A 23,426-nucleotide genomic window follows, 5' to 3' on the forward strand; every position below is an offset into this window, starting at 1 on the left:
GGAGGAGACCTGGTGTGCAGCTGCAGGCAGCGGTAAGGACCATCGGTTTGGCCCGGCTGAGAGGCAGGGTGTGTGTTTGCTATTCAGGGAGGGCAGAATGAAGGTCATGTGGATGTATGTTCAACTTACTGTCAGAGGTTTGAATTTTGCTAAGCACGAGGGGATACAAAGACATAAGATACGTCCTTAATGCCATCTTGATCTTGTCTTGCCTGTTCTATAAAAACTACTAACATTTTTATAACCCACTAGGATGTAAAAGGTTGTTTCTCCCTGTTCTGGCTTCTCTCTGCTACCACCTGCTCCTACCGCACACACCCCCAGACCAGGGGCTGTCTTCAGCTGTGCAGCCTGAACTGTGTGCTCTCCCTGTCTGCCTGTATCTCTCCTTCCCTGTTTCTTCTCCACCACCTTAGTCTTGCCAAACCCTCCATGCAGCTAGTGGACAACCTTCCCCAGCCGGCCTCCTCCCTCTCGGTCAATTCAACCCTATGCATTGCATGGCTATGAGTTGTGATTTTTTAATTATTTTTGGTTTCCAGACTTTTACATCTGGGTGAACGTCAGGGACCCCACCTGTCCTGAGTCAGAGGACAATGGAAAGGAACTGATAATTTTTTTGTACGGTAAGGACCTAGACTTGTGAGCCATGTGGGATTTAGATAAAGGGGCAGGCATTGCTTCAATCTTGAATCTTAAATACAAATGCAGCTTTACAACATAACTTACTTTTGAATGTGTGGCTTAATAGTGCTTTCTTGAATGGTTACTGTGAAAAGTTAGACTATGGGTTTGCCTTAAAGTCATGTTGCGATTTACTACTTGTATGAAAAAGTTAGTAAAATCTGTAAATCTTAAATTGTTTTGGGGACTAGGGGAAGGTTGTACTTTGGGAATCACTGTTTTAAGAAGTCTTAAATTTGAATTGCTAACTCTGCCATAAATCCCAAAGTGATGTGTTAAATTTAATGAAAAAAAATCCAAGTCAGCATATGGATGTTGGAGTACTTTGAAAGAATATTTAAACAGAATGAGGCTCTCAACTTTGTCTGTAGTAGAGCTGTCATTCAACCATATCGTAATCTCATTAGGGTAAGGGCTCTTGAAAGTGCCAAGTGCAGACTTCCCTGATGCTGCTTGGCATATTTAGGCACGTATGTAATACAACAGTATAAAAAGCAATTTAATGCCTCGTGTGATTTGTGATTCACGGGTTGATGGCTGCTAATATATTGTGGTGCTCTACAAATAAAAAGTTTGGCTTGTTAGGTTGAGTGTGGGCAGGGCATTTAATTTTCTTGCATGAATTTAACAGGATTGGGGCCAAAGGCAGCAAAGAAGTTGTGTTTTTTATCACTATAAAAGAGTTATGATTCATGATCTCAAACCTTAGGCTAGTAAAGAGATACTCCAGAGCTAAGTGGCTGAAAAAGAGGGGGACTGGATGGGAACAGAGGGCGGAAAGACACAATTCAGCTACGAGAGAAAAAACAAAACTAAAGGGTCATGGTCTGAATTATCCTACAGCACGTAAAATTCATTTTTCTGATGATTATGTTCTCTTTTAGATTTCTGAGTGAAGATGAATTTAGCAGAGATTTGCGATAATGCCAAAAAGGGAAGAGAATATGCACTCCTTGGAAATTATGACTCTTCTATCGTGTATTACCAGGGTGTCATCCAGCAAATCCAGAGACATTGCCAGTCGATCAGAGATCCAGCAGTTAAGGGCAAATGGCAACAGGTAGGGTGAAATAAGGCTGCCTTTGTTTTAATGCTTGATATTTGAAGAACACACGGTACTTTGCAAACCTCTTAAGGTATAGAGAACCTATATTTCAGTTAAGTTTTCAACATTTCTTTTGCAATATTTTGCTGATATTTATGGGAAAATAACTTTTGTGGTGTGTTCAAAAGGAAATCTTTTGTTCTTATTGAATAAATTTTTTTGTTGTTTTCACTGAGGATGTCTGGCTAATCACTGGTCTGTTTGTGCGCGATTGCATGCTTTGGAAAAACTGTTTTGCTGAGGACTTCCTTTTGCTGTTTTATCTTTTGACCATCTAAAGTCCCGTAAACTAAGATGTGAGTGGATGGGTTAGCATCACTAGAATGGCTGAGTAGCAGTTAACTGCAATGCTACAGTGTGCAAATTTGGATCAGGTTTCTAAAGCTCCAAGTAATACTCTTAGCCTGAGTCTTGCACACATGCATCTCCCTGCTCAGCAGAGTACTGTTGAAGCCGAGGAAGTAATCCGCAGGTGAAATGTAAGAACCTTCATTTAGGACTTTCAGTACTTAAGTCTTCCTTACATTTTCTGGTCCTATTTTTCATTGTACAAAATGTCTTCCATAAAAAAAATAAAAATGTTGGAGGATAAACATATAAAGGGGTATTCCAGAATAAAGAATACATGTTGCATAAATATTATGTTTTGAAAGAAGAGCATAACTCCTATAAAAGATATAATTTTGCAGTAAATAGCTGAAGAGATGATTTCAAGAAGAGTTTTTCTAAATATCATGTTTAAATGATGTCACTTTAAAACAAGCAAATTTTTCCTTTTTATTGCAGCAGATGCTTTGGTTATGGCTTTGTGCTTGAAACATCTGACACTAACATAGAGTATTTTGTGTATTGATAGCTACAACACTGTTAGCAATCATTTTGTAGTGACAGTACTATTCGTAGGTGTTTATCATAAGACTGTAGAAGTCTGTCTGCTTATTGAGAGCTTGTGTGCAAAGCATGTGCATGTTCAAGCAACAGTGATAGTGCCTGGCTTTCCTGGTCATGTAATAAGCTGAACGTTGTACAGGAGATATTCTTTTTCAAGTATTTGTGTTCAAGCTCTTCCCCACCTCAGGGCATGCCGATACAAGGTCTTCATGCCCCATGCATGCCCTTAGTTCCTGCTGAACTTCTAGCTGATGTGACGGTAGAGCATGAGGCTTTCCTTGTTCTGCAGCTGCATCACTGCATTTCCTTCACTTCTAGTATTTAGTGTTTCCTCCTATGACATGGATTCTTCTGTTAAACTTTTAACCGCTCTTATCTTGTGAAGGTTACTTTGAGTCTCATGATATTGTGTGTTGTTTGAACTGCTTCAGAGAAGCCTGTGCACCATGGAACATGTGCTGTACATTGGAGACAAGCCTCAAGTCAAAAAGGAGCATTAACACAGTTTCCAGGATCATTCCCTGGGGAAGGCAGCTGGATCCTTAGCAGAGGATCTAAAGTTGGCACCTTCTCAAAAATTATCCCTTTTAGGTAAAAACAGAATGGCCCCTGACAGTGTCCCATAAATGCTTTAGAGAACCGTCCCCAGAAAGATCAGCAGCAGGTGGGGTAGCGTCTGTCACGCTGTGCGCTCATGTTAATTCTGAAACTTCCCAACACAGTGGTGGCAGATGAACTTTGTCAGAGTATTGCTTTGCCATTACTGGTGCCAGTCTCGGCTCAGGGACAAACACCAAAAAGTAAGGAGCATGACAGGCTGTTTGCCTTCTCATTCATTTATAGGACTACCTGTAGCCCTGGGAACAAAACGATATAGCCCTGAGAGCAAACGATGCAGTCCTGGAACCTCTAGCTTTTCCTTGCCTGCACCTGAATGGTTTGGTGAGACCTATAGAGGTAGACCTGCTTTCTTACCCACTCTTCATAAATAACTGTTGTGCCTTCTCACTCCTTGAGGCAGACTGAGAGGGAGTCTGATGATCTGGATGTCAGCACTGCTTTCCAGCTCCAACAGAAGCAACATCCAAACTGTCAGTCACATTCAGTGGCTGTCTGACAGACAGCCTGTTCTGAAAAAAATTAAGCCAAAAGTTGGATCACAAGAAATATTCACAATAGTAAAATAGATACTCTTTTTAGATCATTCTCGTGAAAGAGTTATGCCATACACATTACGTAAGTTTAGCAAATCTTGGTGCCAGTAATGTGCAGAAGCAAAAGATCCCTATACCTGTATGCTTCTTGCAAGTGACAGGGGGAGCAAAGCAACACACAGGTCCTGGTTAAGGTGATGAATACAGTTGATTTTTATCTGAAATTCTGTCTCCTCTGGCATATGGAACTAGCCTGTTCTTTAGGTTCTTCAGTTCCTCCATCCTGTGAGGAATCTGAGGAAGATAATACCACTGGTACCTTTTGGAGGTGGAGTTTAGCAATCTCTAGCAGACACTGGGTAGATAGAGCATTTACTGTTGGGAGCAGTCCACAGTGTGAATGGCCATGTAGGTAAGTGCTCAAAGGAGAAGATTATTACTTAAAACAGTTCTCTGAGCTGTAGCGTCTGCATGCACATTGACAACCTTGAACCCCCTGAAGGATTCCTGGGACACCAGTGCTGAGGGGATCTGACAGTATGAAGGGAAGCATGTCCTTCCTTTCTGTACATTGGTGTGCAGCGCATAAACAGGGGCAGTGAACTCAGTTTCAGGTGTTTGCCCACATGTTCCCTCATAAAATAGAAATGCTCATATGAGTAACATCTCAAAGAATAGTTACAGCCATGGCTCTGCAGCTGACCAGCTCGTACCTATCTGGTCACTTCTCTACAGTGAGTGCTCCATCCTGAATAGCTACCTCATGCTAGGTGGATCTGTTTTGATGGCTTGTGTACTACACGGGATTTTACCGCAGTTTATCGAGCAATGTAGGGCAGGCATGAACCAGAAGTAGTTGGGATTTTGGGTCAGACTCCCAAACACTCTTCATCTACTGCTCTTTGCTTAGGTGTCATTCTTTTAAAATTTCTACTGGTCGGTCTGGACAGAATGATATTCTGTGCAAGTATTTGGTGGCTTGTATTTCATGTCACGCAGTCAGACAGCTTCAGCTTTGCAACTGCGAACCCTGATTTCAAGGGTCCCTTGTGCTTGGTGCTGATAGTTAATGAGAAGGAGGGATGTGAACATGTATCATCTGCTCCCCTGGGAATAACTGACTGGCTCAGTTCTACTTGATGCAATGATGCTTCTGGGACTTCAAAATAGGGGAGAGGGGCTGTGTTATTAGTCTGGCACAACCTGCAGAACTTCAAAAGGGCAAAAGATGCATCCTGGAGGGTCCACCAAAGCAGTGATGTGACAACACAAGAATTCCTCTAACCCTTTGGAAAATTCATTGCCATTGATCGTCTGATAACAAGCTTGGCTTGGGGATACCAAGGGAGACCCTTATTTGTTTTGCATCCAAGGAGTTCCCAGCTTGCTCTTGGGTAGCTGAGTGTAGCTCCATTCTTATAGAATCATAGAATTATCCTAACTCCTACGCCTCTGAGCTCATTCAAAAAAGAAAAAGTTACTTCTTTGTTGTACTTGAGGTTTGGCTGACATATAGGCATATTCATCCATATAAATGCAGGCTGGGACTAGAAACATTCAAAATCAGAAGCCACTCAGCTCTTTTTCTACTTAACAACAATAAAAGGTAGGTTTACTTTCATGACCACCACTGTGAACTTTACTTGTGCTGACATTCCCCCTTGTTTATTCTGAGAGAGTTCCTTGGCTGTTGCAGTCTTTTTACTAGACAGCTGGCTTGTAGGAAAGAGCTGCTTCAGTGACAGTTCAGCAGCTGCAGAATGACAGCAGAGCGTGCCCCCGGGAGATGGTACTGGCTTACGACAAGGCCGGCGGCTGTCGAGCAAAACCTGCTGCATGTTATAACTGTGTGCTCTGTGTTGCACGGTATCTGAGAGCACAGGAGCCTCAGCCGGAGTTCAACGATTCTCTGAGCACTCGGAGCAGCCAGCAAAGCACCCTTACTGACCATAGTCACTGGAGCAGGTGATTAGGTGCACTGTCTTCTTGCTTAAAGAATAAAGGATGATTTTTACTTTTTTTTTTTTTTTTAACACATTTCAGTCAATCTGTGCTTATGTTGGGTTTGCTTCGTGCCTGTTTTATTAACACTTCGTAGGTTACTTCATGAGTATTGAGGAATATTCTGCAGGTAACTCATGAAGAATTGTGATTATGGGAGTATACTTTGACTCCATGGGATCAGGCTGGGTTACAGAGCATCCGTTTTAGGTATAGTTTAGGGAATTGTTATTTTCACTTTTTTAAAATGGAGCTTGTTGAATAACTAACACTAATTGCAGGCAGTAATTTCAGGTTTGGAAGACACTTCATAGAAACTTGATTGGTTTTGTTCCAGCATGATATAATTAAAAAAACCAAACAAACCTCACATTATTTGTATTTACCAAGGTACAAATAGCCATGTTTATTGCTATGGGAAGTTGTGTAGAAGTACGAGCTCTATCATAGCAAATCAAAGCTGGTGATGCCAAAGGTACAACAGTTACCAGATTGTGAAATACAGAGTAAGTCGCTGAAATGGTTTTTTGGATCTACTACTAAGAAAGGGTGAACTCAACCCTTGGTCACTGTGTTATATACCCATATTTTAGGATCTGTTTTCTGCTCGGTTACTGTAAATCCTTAGGGCTGGACCTAACAAAGCTATGGGGCCACCCCCTGGGCTGAAAGACTGTTTATTGGGCTTTCCAACATCACCCAGTGCCCACGATGCGGCTTCTGTGGAGGAGGTGATGTGGCTGGTAGGGGCGGCTGGTGTACCAGTGTGGCTCTGGGGAGCAGGCAGGTTCACACGGTAGCAGAACCCAGTTCCTGTCCTGCCATGCCCAGGGAGGCCAAGCCCTTCCCCACCAAGTCTTCCCTCCAGTTGCACCCGCTTCTCTCCCTCCTCTGCACCCTGCCATTCTTTGTCCTGGGTTTCTCCTGGTCACAGGGTGGAGAGCCAGCATAGCTTGCTAACCCAGCAAAAGTGTCCTTTATTTTCTTTTTATCCTCCTAGGCTAATTTTCTACCATTTTACCAAGGTGGGTTACTTTACTAAGATGCCAGAATTGGATCTAGTAGCAGAGTGTGGTTGGGGAGAAAAGACTGAGGAGAAGCGAGATCTTCCTATTTGGCAGTGGTGAGCTGTTAACTTGGTCCACACTGTCTCTTGAAACTGGTTAAACACGAATAACCTAAAAGCTTGCTTCAAGTTCTCTAGAACCTGAGCTGGAACCCCCTGGGGGCTCTGGCACCCCAGGGAAGGGTGTGATGGGGGGCAAGGAGACTGTGTGAGTCAAACCAGTGATTTTCTTGTTCGCAGCTTTCTGAGGCTGCTTCAGAGCAGCACTGATCACTCAAAGGCGGTGCTCAGTCACCTCCGTAATTACGACACAGCCCTTCTTGGCTCACATCTGGGTTGTTTCTTAGCTGCAAGAAACTCTTTCTGCACCTGTTTCATCTGAGTTGGTTTCTTTAAGGGCTCTAGGAATTTATCATGTTTTTTTCTTTGTGGTCCTCTTGTTTGAGGGTTTTTTGTTGGTTGGTTTGCCAGGTACTGAGTAAGCGGTAAGGGTTTGTATTTCAGACTGTGGTCTGCTCAGGTCTGGATAAGAGATGGCCAGCAGTTGTTAGTCTGTTTTCAGCTTCCAAGGCATCAAAGGCTCACTTTCTCTCAATTTTCCGATAACATCCTCCTTGCTGGGCCAAGAGAGTTGAATGGCAACACACCAGCCTTCAGTGCTGGCAAGTTGTTTTCCACCAACTTTTCCACATGTGTTGGAAGGGTGATAGGAGGAATACTGTCCGTATTCCTGGAGCACTGGAGTAGGAAGCGGCTGTCTCTCGTGGAGCGGTGCCCTGGAGGATTTATGCTGTATCATTCCTTTGTACCTCACAGCAGCTGTTTGGCTGGATTTATTTTTGGGCTGGAGGGATGCGTGTTAGACAGTTTGAAGGAACCAAGTTAGTAATCAATCACATTTGTAACTCAGCTGGAAGTTCTTGCAGTGGGGGATGTGTCTGCTGGGTGTGTGATGAGAAAGCAAAGACAGCAAAGCAGGGCAGGAGCAATCCTGCCTGAGCTGGACGTCCCGTGTCTTTGGCAAGAGAGTGTTACCCCATCTGGAACGAGTAAGAAGGCTGCTTTGCTGTGTGAAATGATCAACTTCTTCCCATACCTAAGGCTCCTTTTCTACAGATGTTCCTGGTGAAGTAAATGCAGTGTTGCAAGACCTGTGCAGGGCCTTGGGCATTTACCCTTCGCTTTGCCTCTGTCCTTACTGGTGTCTTGCTGATGACAATCACATATATTCTTCTTCTCAAACAGGGTTTTAAACCAGAGAATAATTTCTTTGTGCTGCTTAAATCTCTTAATTTTTCCTTGTAGTGGGAAAATTCCTGGAAAATACTACAGAGCAGAACGATACATTGCTGTGGGATGTACCTGGTAGTATTTTAGAGAATTGTAGCTTCCAGAAAGTGGTGATGTGTGTTTGTTACTGAATGCTGTTTATTTTATCGTTCATTCTTTTATACACCTTACCCACCAAACAGTTATGTCAGATAGTGCTTTCTATCTTGAAGCTGCCCTACCAAAAGTAGGGGGCTGTTGCTGCTTTGAATCTGTAGAGTGGGGGAGTGGGGTGAGGAAAAGTGCCATTCTGAGAGGGGAAATAAGAGTGAGAGAGAAATGGGATGAGCAGGTGAAAATCAGGCTGGAAGAAGCATGTTTCTAAAAGGATGCTGACAAGACAGAACCCTGCATGTGCACAATGTGGTGCCCTTCTAAGCACACAGGGAAACAGGAAGATCTCAGGTTAGGGGCCACATCCTTTCACTAGTAAGCATCATAAGGAAGAACAGTCATAAGATGTGCTGCTGATCTAGTTCCCTGATTTGATGCTGTTATATTTATAACCTCAGCAGACAGGCTGGATTTGCAGACCTCCATTCTCCTGATCCTCTCGATTATACCAGAATCTTCTCAGGATATGCTCAGCAAAGAGAGTCTGGATTTCAAGCAACATCGTTGACGTCTGTTGATGCTGTCCTTGGTTGCCTCCCTCTGTTTGCCACAAAGTGAAAGCTGACTGCAGGCAATATTTTTCCCAGCTCTTTTTCACGTGGATGCATGACATGAGCACAGCTGGGTGCCTGGTGTCTTTCCTTGCCTTTCTTGTAAGCTGACTTTGGATCCTGGCTTTTGATTCAGCCTTGCCGTGTGAGCGAGTTGTAGCCTCACTCAGTTGTGTGCCTGATGGCAGCCTGCAAATATCATAGAATCATGAAATCATAGGATGGTTTGGGTTGGAAGATATCTTAAAGATGATCTAATTCCAATCCCCCTGCCATGGGCAGGGACACCTCCCACTAGAGCAGGTTGCTCAAAGCCCCATCCAGCCTGGCCTTGAACACTTCCAGGGAGGGGGCATCCACAACTTCCCTGGGCAACCTGTTCCAGTGCCTCACCACCCTCACACTAAAGAATTTCTTACTAAGATCTAATCTAAATCTCCCCTCTTTCAGTTTAAAACCATTACCCCTCCACTCCCTGATAAAGAGTCCCTCCCCATCTCTCCTGTAGGCCCCCTTTAGGTACTGGAAGGCTGCTATAAGGTCTGCCTGGAGCCTTCTCTTCTCCAGGCTGAACAACCCCAACTCTCTCAGCCTGTCCTTGTAGGTGCTCCATCCCTCTGATCATCCTTGTGGCCCTCCTCTGGACCCATTCCAACAGGTCCATGTCCTTCCTGTGCTGAGGGCTCTGGAGCTGGACGCAGTACTCCAGGTGGGGTCTCACTGGAGCGGAGCAGAGGGGCAGAATCACCTCCCTCGACCTGCTGGCCACACTTCTTTTGATGCAGCCTCGACGTAATGTTTCTTCATGAGAGCTTTTTTAGCCTATGTGCCTTTCCAGTGGATGGAAAGGTTCAGGATGTCTCTGTAGCTTCAGCTGTGAGCCTGTAACAGGCAAGATTCACATTGGCCTAAGGTAATCCTTGCTGAGTAGAGTAGAGTGCCTGTACCGATTTCCAGGCATGCACAGCAAAGCATGTATTAGTTTTAGCTGTGCTCCAACACTTCAGTGAAGAGGTGACATCTGGGTGTCATGACCCTGGAGCAGGTAAAAACTAAAGTAAGCAGGGAGGTTGGTCCCACAGGATGGAAAGCATCATCGAGTGATAGGTGGAAGACTGGCACGATGCAGTCCAAGTGCACTCAGCTGAATCCTAGCACATCTTAAGCTAATGCACTGAGAGCTTATGCATCTGAGCAAGAATGTACAATGGAGTTAATGGCTGCTGGTGTGTACTAAGAACCGGTGACCTTAACATACAAAACTTGTACTTGTAACAAGCCGTATCACTTAGCAAATTTCTACTCAGAAAATTGAAATGAGAAAAATCAAATAAATAATCTTGACATTACTGCAGTAGTTCTAATTCCCTGACTAGTAGCAATAGAAACTTCAAATATAAAATTCAGCTGCATAATTCTTCAACCTGATTTCTTTCTGAGACATAATTTCCTCTCATTTTTATTTCCCTTACTTTACTTATCATTTGAACTTATGCTATAGGGTGTTAAAGTTCCCATTTTCTGATCTAATCTTTGCAATCCACCAAAGAATTGGCTTGTGCTTTGACTGTATGGTGGTGTTGTGCCCCTCACAAAGTTAATTTTTTAATATTATATTTTAACGATTTAGCCAGTTTTATAACTAGGACCTTGGAGACTGTAATCAGAAACATTATTTGATGCCAGAATAGTAGCAAATATGTTAAAAGATTTGCCAACAGCACCTTTGCGAGTAGAATAGTGTGTATATATGTGTGCATATGTGTCAACACGCTCACATAAATCTAAGCATCAGCATATGTTATGGAAGAGTGATCCCTGCGTTACCAGTCATGTCTGGTCGTGATGTTGACAAGCAGGAAGATGAACTCAACAGAGGTTCAGTTGTTTATGCTGCTGTTAAAGATCTATTGTCAGCCTGAAAGGTCTGGGGTTTAGTGAATGGAAAGGCTTGGGATGCTCTGCTTTTGAGGGTACCATATGTTTTGAGGTACTTTCTGTGTTTTGTTTGTTTTTTTTTTAAAAAAGTTTGATTTGTAACTTTTTAAGTAATGTATGTATTTCTTAAGGTCCGACAAGAATTAGTTGAAGAATATGAACAAGTTAAGAGCATTGTCAACACCTTAGAGAGTTTTAAAATGGACAGACCTGCAGATATCCCTGTATCCTGTCAAGATGAGCCTTTTAGAGATCCCACTGTTTGGCCCCCTCCTGTTCCAGCTGAACACAGGTAATGAGAGGCTCAAGCAGAGTGGATGGAATAAAGTTGCATTGCCATGATTTTATGTTCTTTTTTTGAATGCATTTGTAACATGAAAATCACATTTAATTTACCCCTTAGTAATTTGTAACAAAGAATGAATACAATTCATTGGGGGGAAAAAGTAATTTAAGTATGGTTGGATTTATTGCTGAAGTTCTAAAGGAAGTCAGTCCTTTATTGTGGTAAGAGTGAGTAGAAGTGCCTGGAACTAGAGCCTGCTGGCGAGGTAAGTGGGCTTTTGGTGACAGTTGCCTTTTTCATGTACAGGGAGAGAACTTTTCTGTTTAAGTTTATTTAAAGTGTTGAATTCATTGATGGCTGAGAAGGAGCTGGAACTGAAGGATCTTGAAGGACATGGTGGTTAGAAATTGCTCCCTAGCTACAGACAATATGACCTGTGTTTAATCCATTGGTTCGTTTTATTGCTAAACGTTCTGTTATACATGGTGTTTCTCTTTTGTAACCACCCTTAAGGTAACTTTAGTTAGCTAATAGTTTTTTCAAAACAAATGCTTGTGCATTTTCTGAAATCCCTATTTTCACGCTAATAGAGCTTAACACAGGTTGTTGGAAACAACAAATCCAATTTAAAACCAAGAATAACATTTATGCCAACATTTTTCTAACATTGTAATAGCGAAGAATTTGAATGTGTGTATACTCACATAAGCAAAGGAACAAAGTAAAATGAGAGATATCTTGGTTAACAGAAAGAAATGCCATTTATTTGTAGATGTATGTGCTTTACAATTATCAAACAAATGGATCTTCACTTTTCAAAAAACCCTATGAATGTAAGTGTAAAATAATTTAACGCTGATTACTTTTGTGAGTGGTAGAAAAGACTATCAGAATTTTTGTGGTAATGTTACATGAAGTGCAATATGTATTTATTCTTGTATCTTTCTTAGAGGCAAAGGCCCAATAGTTCATCCGCTTTTCTAAGCTGAAATTAGCCACTCTTCTATGCTGCTAAGTTTGATGAAAATGTATACAAAGCAAAATGTAGCAGTTGTATCCAGCATTTAAGTATGAACTCTTTTTAAGCCATATTCCAGGAAACTGTTTTTGGAGCTAGAAAATTATGAGTTATTCAAGAATCAGTAGAAGATTCAATGGGGACACTAATTAAATTTGGGTGACATTCCTGGCCGTTTATTTTAGTTCTGTTTTTCGAGTTCAATCCCTAGAGCAAAATGACTGTGATTCCTTATCTTAAAACCAAATTCTTTCTCCTCGTGCCACTGCTGAGTTCTCTTTGACATTGTGGGTGACGCACACAAGGATAGGAGGTTGCAGTTCGGCTCTGTTTGCTTTTGCTTTCCAGGCAATTTTTATGTTTTGACATTTTCACACAGGGGAATGAAGACAGAGGTAGGAGGATTGTTTTAAAATTCTCCCTCCTTTGTTTTGGGGCCTGTCAAAGCTATTAGCCAGCTTTTTTTTTATTTTTTATTTTTACCAGGAATGTCATCTGGTTGTGTAGAACTTGTGCATATGAATGTAGCCTAATATAATCTCCTAGTTTGGAGTCAGAGGAAACTACAATTTGATGGCCTTTACTAAATTGTTTCCTCCTTTGTTACACGCGTGTTGGTTTGTTGTAAGATTGATTAGGAGTACTGATCTAATAGTACTGTTAATTTATTTTTTTTTCTACTCTTAAGACTTTTTTTCCTTTTGTATTTTTTTCTTACTTTGGGTGTCAGACCAAACCAGAAATATGTTGCTAGATTTGCAGATATAGGGAGATAAGACTTAGAATCATAGAATTGTTATGGTTGGAAGAGACCCTTAAGATCAGTGAGTCCAACCATTAACCCAGCACTGCCAAGTTACTACTAAACCATGTCCCTAAGCACTACATTTACACATCTTTTAAATACCTCCAGGGATGGTGACTCAACCACTTCCCTGGGCAGCCTGTTCCAATGCTTGACAGCCCTTTCAGTGAAGAAATTTTTCCAATCTAAACCTCCCCTGGCACAACCTGAGGCCATTTCCTCTTGTCCCCTTGACTTAGGGTCTTGTCAGCTTTCGTAATAATGCACCAAGGGAATTAATGACATATTAGAATCCTGCCTTAATTGTCAAGGTTGGAAGGGACCTTTAAGATCATCTAGTCCAACCATCAATCTAACTGATAAAAACCATCACTAAACCATGTCACTAAGCACTATGTCAACTAAATACCTCCGGGGATGGTGCCTCAACCACTTCCCTTTCCTTCTTAATGTTGCTCTCTTTTCTCTGTTTTTAGCATGTTTTTGTTGTCCTTGCTTGTTGTTAGGGCTCCACCTCAGATAAAACGTCCCAACCGAGAAGCAAAACCTTTGAGGAAGGAGTCACCAGGGCTGCAGCCCCGCGGGCTGGCGGGCAGAGCACACGCAGTCTCCAAGGGTGAGAAGTCTGCGGGCAGCCGCGAAAGGGAATCTAGAGCTAGAGGAAGAGAAGACAAGGTAAGAAGTGGGAAAGAACGTGAAGGTGGAAGGAGTTATGACGCAGCAGGTGGCAAAGGGAAGCATTCTTAGGTTTTTGTATTTAATACAGATAATAATAAAAAGCCACAATAATCCCGTGCAAGAAAACTTGGTGCTTTTCTCTCGCCTCATGGACAAAGCATATATCATGGGGATATCTAGTAGTAATGACACCTAATTAAGAAGAGCTCTGTCATGTTTAGTCTGTCTTGATTTGAAAAGATTTTTTGATAGGGATGAAGCATAGTGGCCTGTTGTGGGGGGTTTCTTACCATCTGAGTGAGACCATTAGCTCGACTCTAATCTATTAGTCAGTGTCAGTCAGGCATGAAGTACCTTCTCCTCCTTCTCCCCCACCCTTTCTTTTTTTTTTTTTTTTCCTGAAAAAATGGAATCCAAATCTTTATTGTAAAGATTACAGGTAAAAAGTGAGACCAGTGCTCTTCTCTAGACTTCAAGCATTATGAATGGAGTTCCACAGTGCCATTACCTCTGCTGTACCATAGTAAAATGTAGGTGTGCCTAGAAGTCCAGGACAGTTCTGTAAATGCACTGACACTAGGTAAATCTGTGCCAAATTATCTGAGGTTTTATATTTGGAAATGATGTGAGGGAGACGTAGTAAAAGCAAACTCTTAGCAACTTTCATTTTCTTTAGTTTATGACAAGGGTTTTATATTTATTATAGTGAGTAGGAAGATGCTTCTTGGAAAGGCTTTGTTTTAAAAATAAAAACAATTAAATAAATCAGAATAAGTTGGAGATTCTTTCCTCTGAAAACCCATAAAAAAGAAACGGCACTGAAGTGAATGAAAAGGAGAAACAGTGATTCACTATCAAGTAGTGATGTTAAAGGCAGGAGTGTTTTGTGGCTGAAAAAAAAACGTTTGCGTGCAAATTGCTGTTTCTGAGACATTAGCATTTTTAAATTTAACTGTGGAGTCAGTGCCAGGAACCCAAGGAATCTGTGGTATAAATGATAAAAGTAGAAAGTGTACTGAAATGGTTTTACTTTCCTGACAGAGAAATGAGAAGCCCCTTCCCATGGGGGCACACAGTATTGTACAGATCTTGATAGATGAATATGAAAATATTTAGGCCATTTTTCTTCCAAATTAATTTGGTTAGTCCGTTCTTGGCCTGTCTATTACAGGTTGCTTCTTCACAGCACAGAAAGGACTCAAAGATACGCTTTTTCCATCATGAACTGCTTTTCTGATACAAAGGAAAAGTATTAAGTAATCCCAGCCCTTATTACCATCAGTAGGTAGGGCCAGGCACGTTTTCAGCAGTGCCACTGAATGACTGCACAGATCAAGTTTAATCATTTTAGAAATCTCTCTACCCTGGATCAGTAGGATTTAAAATAGCAAGTGTGCATCCTGCGAGCTATAAAAAGCTTGTGAAGATCTGCGAAATTATTTACAGTTCTGCCAGCTACGCGGGGAATTGGGAGTCGTGGTGTGTGACAGGTTCACCAGATGTGCTTGTGTAAGGCAGCCTTCAAAGTCTTAGCTCTAATGAGGGTGAACTCTGCTCTCGAAGCTTTCTGGTGACGAGCATTAGAGGGCTTTACTATAAGGAGCCCGCAACGACATGACTTGTACGATACTGGTCTCTGGGAATAATGCGATTAGCAACACTACTGCTGCCAGGCAAAGGAAGAGTCATGAAGGTGTTCCATTTAATATGGTACATTTTAAACGCTACTCTTATCTTGAATAAATTGGTCACTAGGTGGCAGAAGGAAAATATGTCTACTCTTCAAAAATACCAACACATGTGCTTTTGTTTTCGCCTTTGTCTAGTTCCTTGGTGGTTATTTTACTTTCTTTGTCTGGGGTATATATACAAAAATCACACCAGGTTACAAATTCTCATGTGTTGTCTGATGATTTTTATATGGGATCCATGCTTTTCTTTTGAAGAAAATTTTGCATGAAAGAAGAAGTAGCCAGGTGTGGGAAGTGAGAGAAGTTAATGCAACTTTCCATATTTTACACGCAGGCATGAAAATGGGTTTAACTTCCCTTTCAGTTTTATCCTTTCTTAGTTTGCAAGTGTTTACGTCCTTCAGCTTCTGAACTAAAGCTACACGGAGCTTACCTCCTTAGCCTTGTGTGTTGAATCAAACAGGTTTGGTAACTCTTCATGTTCAGTTAGAAATAACAGGGCAAAACTGAAGCTTCAAACTAGGTAACCAGATGCCTCTTTTCTCATAATAAATGTTTCAGATCTGAAACATTTGGGTTTGAGTGGTTGGCTAGGACTACTTAGAACATGTAATGACCTTGGATGCCATATCCATTTCCTAAGATGGTGGTTGCAGTGTAATAGGTTATACACTGTCCTGGCTATAATATCACAGTTCAATAAGCATATTTATTTGTGATATTTTTCAAGATAAATATAGCTATAGTATGTATGTTTTAGAAAAGTTTTGTCTTAGTTTACACTATTTCTCCTCCCCAGACCATATCATCTTTTCATTCTGAGCATAACCATCTTGGGATAAGGAGTTTTAACCTGACTGTGCCTGTAAATTGACCTTTTGTAGTGCTATATAAAATAACTTTGAACTGCAACCCACCAGATGGTGTTTATCCACTAAACCCTTATATTTACGTGTTCCTTTTTCTAAATTACTGCTTTCAAGTGCTTCTTCTTTCTTAGTTCCACTGGAAATTATTAGGCTTGTTCTCAAGGTACCTTCTACTGGATCAGTGCCAAGAATTTTAGCTTCTGTTCAGTAGTTCAGCTTAAAGAGGGAACATGTATGCTACCTGTATGTCTTTTAGAAATTGCATAATACCATATCTAAGCACCAGAACACTTTTTTAGGAGTACTCTTTATTTTAGATTGCCAATGGATGAGGACAGCAGATAGTGTGAACGACATGAAATAGCCGAGGTCTGTGCTGCTGAATCAGTGAAGTGAATATCAATGAAGATATCACTTAGAAAAGTATTTTTTTGCTTGATTATTCTGATGTGCAGGATCAGAAGCAAAAGCAAGGCAGATTACAGGAATATGGATGTGAGATGAGGTAGTGGTATTTAGGTGGAAGCATAGGCCTCCATACATTGGGACTGGAAGGCTACATAATCTCTATCCCAGAATGCTGAAGGAACCAGTAGGTGATATTGCAGGGTTGGGAGCGGAGATTTCCAGTAAAATTTATTTGGTCTGCTGTTGTCTCACGTGAATGGTGAGTTGTGTTGACGTCCCCTGTATTTACAAGGGGAAAGAAAAAGTGATCCAGGCAACTGGATTTGCTGATTTTACCTAAACAGTGTGCAGGGTTTTACAACAAATTCAGAATGAGTGAAAAGTGAAAGACTTGGGACTAACTGGAAAGTGGAGTAAAGTAAAATATGATTTCTTAAGCAAAGGTGTTGCCTTTGCCAGCACTTTCTTTAGAGTCCTAGTTAAACTCTTAGAGAAAGAAATTCATCTTCCTGAATGCCACGTGGAAAGTCATTAGTTAATCTAGTGAGAGTGTGGTGTAGAAGAAGTGTAAGGTGGGGAGGAATTAGGCAGCAAAGGGAATGTAAACAAGTGGTACTGAAAGAAAAAGTATCAGTCACCTGGCAAATCATTTATGGATTTCCTTAAGAGTAGAGATTGACTTTTGTTTTATATTTAAATTAATGACCCTGGCACAAAAAAGAGGCATTTGCTAGTTAAATTTGCTGATGACATCAAGTTGTGAAGCACCTTCACCTGAAGAGGCGGATGAGAACTGGATTACTCTGTGCTGGAGTCATGGAAATGGGATAATGTTTATGGGTGCAGAGCAGCAGGCTGTGTACTTGGAGACTACAACAAGAATTTCTGCTAGAAGCTGGGAGCTCAGCAGTGCAGGAGAAGAAAGATTTGGGTGTATCAGCAGAAATTGGATCAGGCTGAACTTTGATTTGGCACATCACCTTTTCCTGGTGGTTATGGGAAGGGCTGGCTGCCTAAGTGAGGTGCAGCCAGGTGTCACCTTTGGTTGGCAAGGGGTGGAGAGTGCATCTAGAAGTTGTTGTTTGGTTTTTATGTGTAGTGGGAAAGCATGATGTCTTCAGGACCCAGCTCTGGTCATTGCAGCCACCAGGGTTATCCTACGCGATTGATCTGTTTGAGGTTGAGTGTAAGGTGGCAGTATGATATAGCCATGGAAATGAATGTGAATGAAATCCTAGGCCCAGTTTGTTGAGGTGTTATCAGCAGAAAGAAGAGATACCCATGCCAGTATAGGAGGCCCTGTTGAGACAGCAGCTGGAGTATATTGTGTGCATTAGTACAACCATGCTCGAGAAAGATGTATTTGTATTAGAAGGCAGGAAAAAAAAAAGAAAAACAAAAAAGGTTGCCAAAGTGAACAGGTATGGTGTGTTCAGCTTGTGTTCCAAGAGGAGACTTACTTAATTTGGTAAATGAAGGCAGAGCACACAGATGCTGCAAGTACATCAGGGTGGTGGACACATCAAGACCACTGCTGAAACTAATGCACAAAGTTAGCACAAGAGTAGAATTACATTCATTTTGGAAATTAGGTTTTCGTTCCAGTGGGTCAGTGCAGGTCTGACAGCTTTTCCTGATGGAAAGCCCAGAAAATTTCTAAATGTGTTTAAATCAGAACTTGGTTGGCTGAGAGGGTTACATGATGGAACTGCCAAGGGAACTTGGTGGGAGCAGTCTCTTGCACTTCTGTATGTTGGCATGTGTTCTTAGAGAGAAGACATTGCAGCAGCTTTATTTAAAGCTATTTCGGGAAATTAATTCCACAAGAAGAGATGAGGCTATGACTGGAAAAATGATGCTTACTCCTGCTGCCTGGACTCAGGTGATAATTATTTTTTCTAGTCTCTACTCACCTGCTGACTGAGGACTGCACGTTGGACCAATTTGAGACCGACATTAATAATCTTATCACATGTGAAAACTCTAGGTACTTTAAATCTTGGTTTAATTTTTGAACTGAAAAAAAATAAAAATCTAAGCATTCAGTGTCACTAAAAGGATAGCCAAGATCATGCTGAACGCACATAAACCATAGACTGGTTTGGGTTGGAAGGGACCTTAAAGATCGAGTTCCAACCCCCCTGCCATGGGCTGGGACACCTCCCACTAGAGCAGGTTGCTCAAAAGCCCATCCAACCTGACCTTGAACATTTCCAGGGATGGGGCATTCACCACTTCTCTGGGCAACCTGTTCCAGTGCCTCACTACCCTCATAGTGAAAAATTTCTTCCTAATATTTATCTAAAGCGACCTTCTTCCAGTTTAAAACCATTACCCCTTGTCCTGTCACTACACTCCCTGATAAAAAGTTCCTCCCCATCTCTCCTGTAGGCCCCCTTTAGGTACTGGAAGGCTGCTATAAGGTCTGCCTGGAGCCTTCTCTTCTCCAGGCTGAACAACCCCAACTCTCTCAGCCTGTCCTCACAGGAGAGGTGCTCCATCCCTCTGATCATCTTCGTAGCCTTCCTCTGGACCCCTTTTAACAGGTCCATGTCCTTCTTGTGTTGGGAGCCCCGGAGCGGGACGCAGCGCTCCCACATCTCCCATTTGGCCGCCCTTCTCCTTCTCTCGGCGATCCATGCGGCAGGAAAAATAACCGCCCCGGGGAGAGTAGGTGCCGCAGGACCGGGAGCGGGGCTGGGGCTGCTCCCCGGCGGGCGCGGGGATGCGCCGCCCCCCGGCGGCGGAGGAGCCGCTGCCGCCCGGCCCGGCCCGGCCCCGCCGTGCTGCCGCCCCGTGGCTGCGCCGGAGCCCTCCCAGCCGCCGGGACTTTCTCTCGCCTTTTATTTATCTTTTTTGTTCCTTTTTTTTTTTTTTTTTTTTTTTTTCTTTTTCCCTCCCCCCCTTTCCGCTTCTTTGAGCTGCGTCACAGCCCGGCCCGGTGTCGCCGGCATTGCCTGACCGGTGTGTGCACCCCCTTTCCAGCACGGCAGGTCGGCCACCCGGGCTTGGGAACGCGGGGGGGGGGGGGGCTTGGGCTGCTGTTTATGGGCCATCCGCCCTGTCTCCGGCTTTTTAAAGCTGGCCTTAACTCTGTTTCACCCACAAAAAAACCCCAAAACATCTGATTTGTTTTGAGCAGTGCAGAAAAATTCTTCAACTAGGAAAACCAGCCCGTTGCAGAGGGATAGGAGTGTGTAACAAAGAGAGCAAATACCTTTCATTTCATTGTCATTTCCTCCCTCTTCTTTCTTTTTTTTTTTTTTTTTACAGTTATGTTTTGATTCCCTTTTCTGTCTCCTGAAATCTTCCAGGGCTTTTTTCTCCATTTCTTTTTTACCCCAGACTATTACATTTTTGACACCAGCTTTTTGTCTAAACACAACTTTCAGCTCCATTTCCATTGCAAACAAACAAAAAAAAAAACAACCCGATCTGGGACTACTAACCAACACAGAGTTCACTTGGAAGAAAGAAATAAAAATAGTGGGAAGATAAACTGCTCCCTCGCAGGCCTCGTGGGCAAACGGCAACTGGGAGGGGTGTAATCACTACCTTTTTCTTTTTCCACTGCGGGGTTATTTGTGTGTCTCCAGCTGCCTCTCAGCCCGCCTTTTCCTAGGCTGCTTTTGTCCAGCCAGCTGGGATTCTTTAACTTGCTGCTGATAGTGTTTGGAAGCTGAGTTAAGAGTCCTAAAGCAGCTCCCTACTCAGCTTCCTTCGTTAAAACGCCACAGATGCTTTTCAGGCACGGCCGAACGCTGTCGTTGAGCTGGGAGGGGAAGCGGTTTCCCTTCGGAAGCGGGAGAAGGAGGAGCGTGAGCTCTGCTCCTTCAAAGGGAAGAATGTTGCTTCACCCCCAATAAGCTTAATGGCACTATGGAAGTGTTAACCAGAAACTCCGGGCTGTTTAGGGCAGAGGCGGTGTGTGGCTCCGTCGCTGAACGAGCACTGGCATGCTGCAGAAATTACTGTAGTTCAAAGAAGCCTGGGTGACTTGGGAGCTTCTTAGGGCTTTTGATGCAGCCCTTAAATAAATACGACCTTTTAAAAGCATTTTAACTGTTTATGGAGCTGGCCTGGGAAAGGGAGGAAGGAAATAGATCGTTTGCAGTTGAGGAAAGGAGAAATTGCTGGGCAGGAAGGCTTTAATTAAACAAAGGGAGAGAATTTTCTTGGTTTTCTTCCATCAAAGACAATGGGTGTAACAGCTTTTGTGTTCCTTTTCAGCGATGATGAGGTGCCAGTTGTTTAGCTCTGGCAGGTAGTGCGGCAGGTGTACCATCTCCAAAATACCCTTTGGATGCTCTGGTCTTCAGCCAGGAGTTAATGTGGCATTAAGTCATGACGCAGCCTGCTTTGTGAGGCTGTTTCTGCATTCGTGCCTTTGGCTGGCCAGGAAGTGTGTCCGTTGTCTAGAGTGGCTTGGCACTATTAAGAGAGTCCGGTTTGCTTCTTTAAAACCAACGAACCAAGCATGATGTGTAATGAGCTCTGATGGGGTTTTGTCACTGTGAGCTGCATCTATGAAGGAAGCATGGTGCTGTTGTGGTGGAAGCAACCACAGATGCCTGGGGACTCTGTGGAGCATAGGATGTGAACACCTTGGTTTTGCTGGCCATGGTGGTGCTGAGATAGCTGTGTCAAAGCTTGATACTTTCTTGTGACCTCTACAGAGGTGAACCAAACAATATTGCTATATATTGCTAGGAAAGGATACCTTGAAAGAGTAATGTCCTTATGAGCCTGTATGACTTTCACTTCTAGGGAAAGAAAATATCCCAGGAAGCTGGTGATGGGGAAATTCCAAAATTTGATGGAGCAGGTTACGACAAAGACTTGGTCGAAGCTCTTGAAAGGGACATTGTATCAAGGAATCCAAGCATTCATTGGTATGAAGATTTTCTCAATTCAAGTGTTTTTGCTAATGTGGAGAAGGAGAGAAATTACCCTTCTTCTAACTCTTAAAACAGGGAGTTTTAAGTTTAAAATCTTCTACGGAGAAGCAAAACAAGGTCTTTTGGTTTTAACAGTTTATTAATTTGATTACAGTTAAGCTTTTGTTGCTAACAGATATTATGTGCAGTACATTTATTACAGGTACTGCTGAAAGGAAAGTACACTCCAGAGAACTTTAAAGATACCGCTTTGGTGTTCATGTTGTCCAAAACAATTTTTAATTAAGCAACTCTGTGTAGCTTCAGTTGAAAATAATTTTTTCCCTGCCTTCCAAAAGGGGATTCAATTTTAGGTCACAGGATTATAGAAGTGGTCTCATGAGGCATATACTGGCATGCTAAAAGAGCTGGTACTAAGTGAAAAGCTTTCCTATTTTTCTTGTATAAAAATAGAAGAAATATTTTTGTGCGGGAATCTTACACAAGTTTCTTCATCTTGCACAGGGATGACATAGCAGATCTGGAAGAAGCCAAGAAATTGTTAAGAGAAGCTGTCGTTCTTCCCATGTGGATGCCTGATTTTTTCAAAGGGATCAGAAGACCTTGGAAGGTGGGAATTTATTTGGTGTTTTAGTAAATGGCAAGCTGTAGTTATGTATGTCCGCTGCTGTAATGTGTGTTGGGTGCCTGTAGCAGAAGGCTAAAAAGGCAAATGGGAAAGATCAGGAATTTGTTCATGAAATCCTCTCGTAATGATTGATGTAAAATGCACTGAAAGAAGCAGCTGGACATGTATGTGGGCTTTACAGTAAATAATAATTCTTTTGTATTTACTCAGTCCTAGCTTGTTGACATTATATTTTCTATACATCAGCCTGTACATGTGTGCAAGCACATAGGGTATATTGACAAAAGCAGAAATGCTTAACAGAGAGCTCTGTTTAAGATTATGGTGGCTGCTCTTCAACACTTTGCGGAGGAAAGCACCTCTTGGACTTTTATTCTGCACGTGCTAACTATCTTTCAGTCAGACTGCAAACTGCAGGCTGGATGGTGCAAGGAAGCAAGGAGAGAGGGGGCTAATCTGAGTGTTGATTTGGTTTTGTGATGATTGAGCTAGTTACACTTGCAGCTGGGCATAGATACTGCTGGAGTGGGAGAAATTCAAAGTGTGAGAATGAGCTGCAAGTGGGGCAACGGGAAGGATACAGGACTGAACTGATGGACCAGAGGTGAGCCCAATCTGGGCCTTGCTTAGAGCTAAAAAAAGAGAAGGAGGGAGGAGGTTGCTGAGCATTTCTGCAAACAGAAAATAAAATTATCTTGCTTTTGTTGTGGGATGGATTGGCACTTGTTTTGGGAATAACTAGTCACAGCACAAGGGCTTTCTGCTTACTGAGAAGTATTACTGGGGAAAAGAGACTGCTGCCAATAGTCTGTTATTCTGAGTCTGCAAGGCAATGGCGTGTGTAGGGAATGCTGTGTACGTGATTAGCTGCTGTGGTTTAGCACACTGGTTCAGGAGCGTATGTCAGATCTTGTGTTACTAACGCTTGCCCCGTCTTTTCATGCTTGGTCCTTGTACTTCTCTGGCTTACGTTTAGGTCTGACCCTCAGAGCTGTCCTCCTCCAGCCTGAGCCAGTCTTAGATCCCTGTTATTCTGCTTATTTATGAAACAAAGCCCTAAGGGAACTGGTGAGTGGAAGACTTGTCATTCTTGGGGCTTGTGCTTACAGACAGTAAAGAGGGGGAGTCAGAAAGAGTGGGAGCTGACAGCAGGAGCTGGGAGATTGGTGCTTGAGGATTGTTCATGGAGGTTTTAGTGAGTTTGCAGAGGGGCAGCCCAAACCTAGAGTCAGCCCAAACTTAGCCTCAGGCTATATGGCCTTTGGGGTTTAGAGTGCTTGTAGTCAGTACCAGTGGGTTTGAGGTTAACCTT

At 42.6% G+C, this 23,426-nt stretch overlaps 1 protein-coding gene across 1 annotated transcript in view; it reads left to right on the top strand.

Moving 5' to 3' along the window:
- The window catches only part of KATNAL1 (katanin catalytic subunit A1 like 1), a 44,842-nt gene that overhangs the window by 9,696 nt on the left and 11,720 nt on the right, over positions 1–23,426 (top strand). Inside the window, exons 2-7 of the mRNA XM_074144780.1 lie at positions 543–626; positions 1,569–1,744; positions 10,965–11,125; positions 13,449–13,617; positions 21,356–21,480; positions 21,991–22,096. Coding sequence (XP_074000881.1) covers positions 1,583–1,744; positions 10,965–11,125; positions 13,449–13,617; positions 21,356–21,480; positions 21,991–22,096 — 723 coding nt within the window. The 5' untranslated portion in view covers positions 543–626; positions 1,569–1,582. The remainder of the gene's footprint in view (positions 1–542; positions 627–1,568; positions 1,745–10,964; positions 11,126–13,448; positions 13,618–21,355; positions 21,481–21,990; positions 22,097–23,426) is intronic.

Source organism: Numenius arquata, chromosome 1, assembly GCF_964106895.1.
Source record: "Numenius arquata chromosome 1, bNumArq3.hap1.1, whole genome shotgun sequence".
NCBI lineage: Eukaryota > Metazoa > Chordata > Aves > Charadriiformes > Scolopacidae > Numenius > Numenius arquata.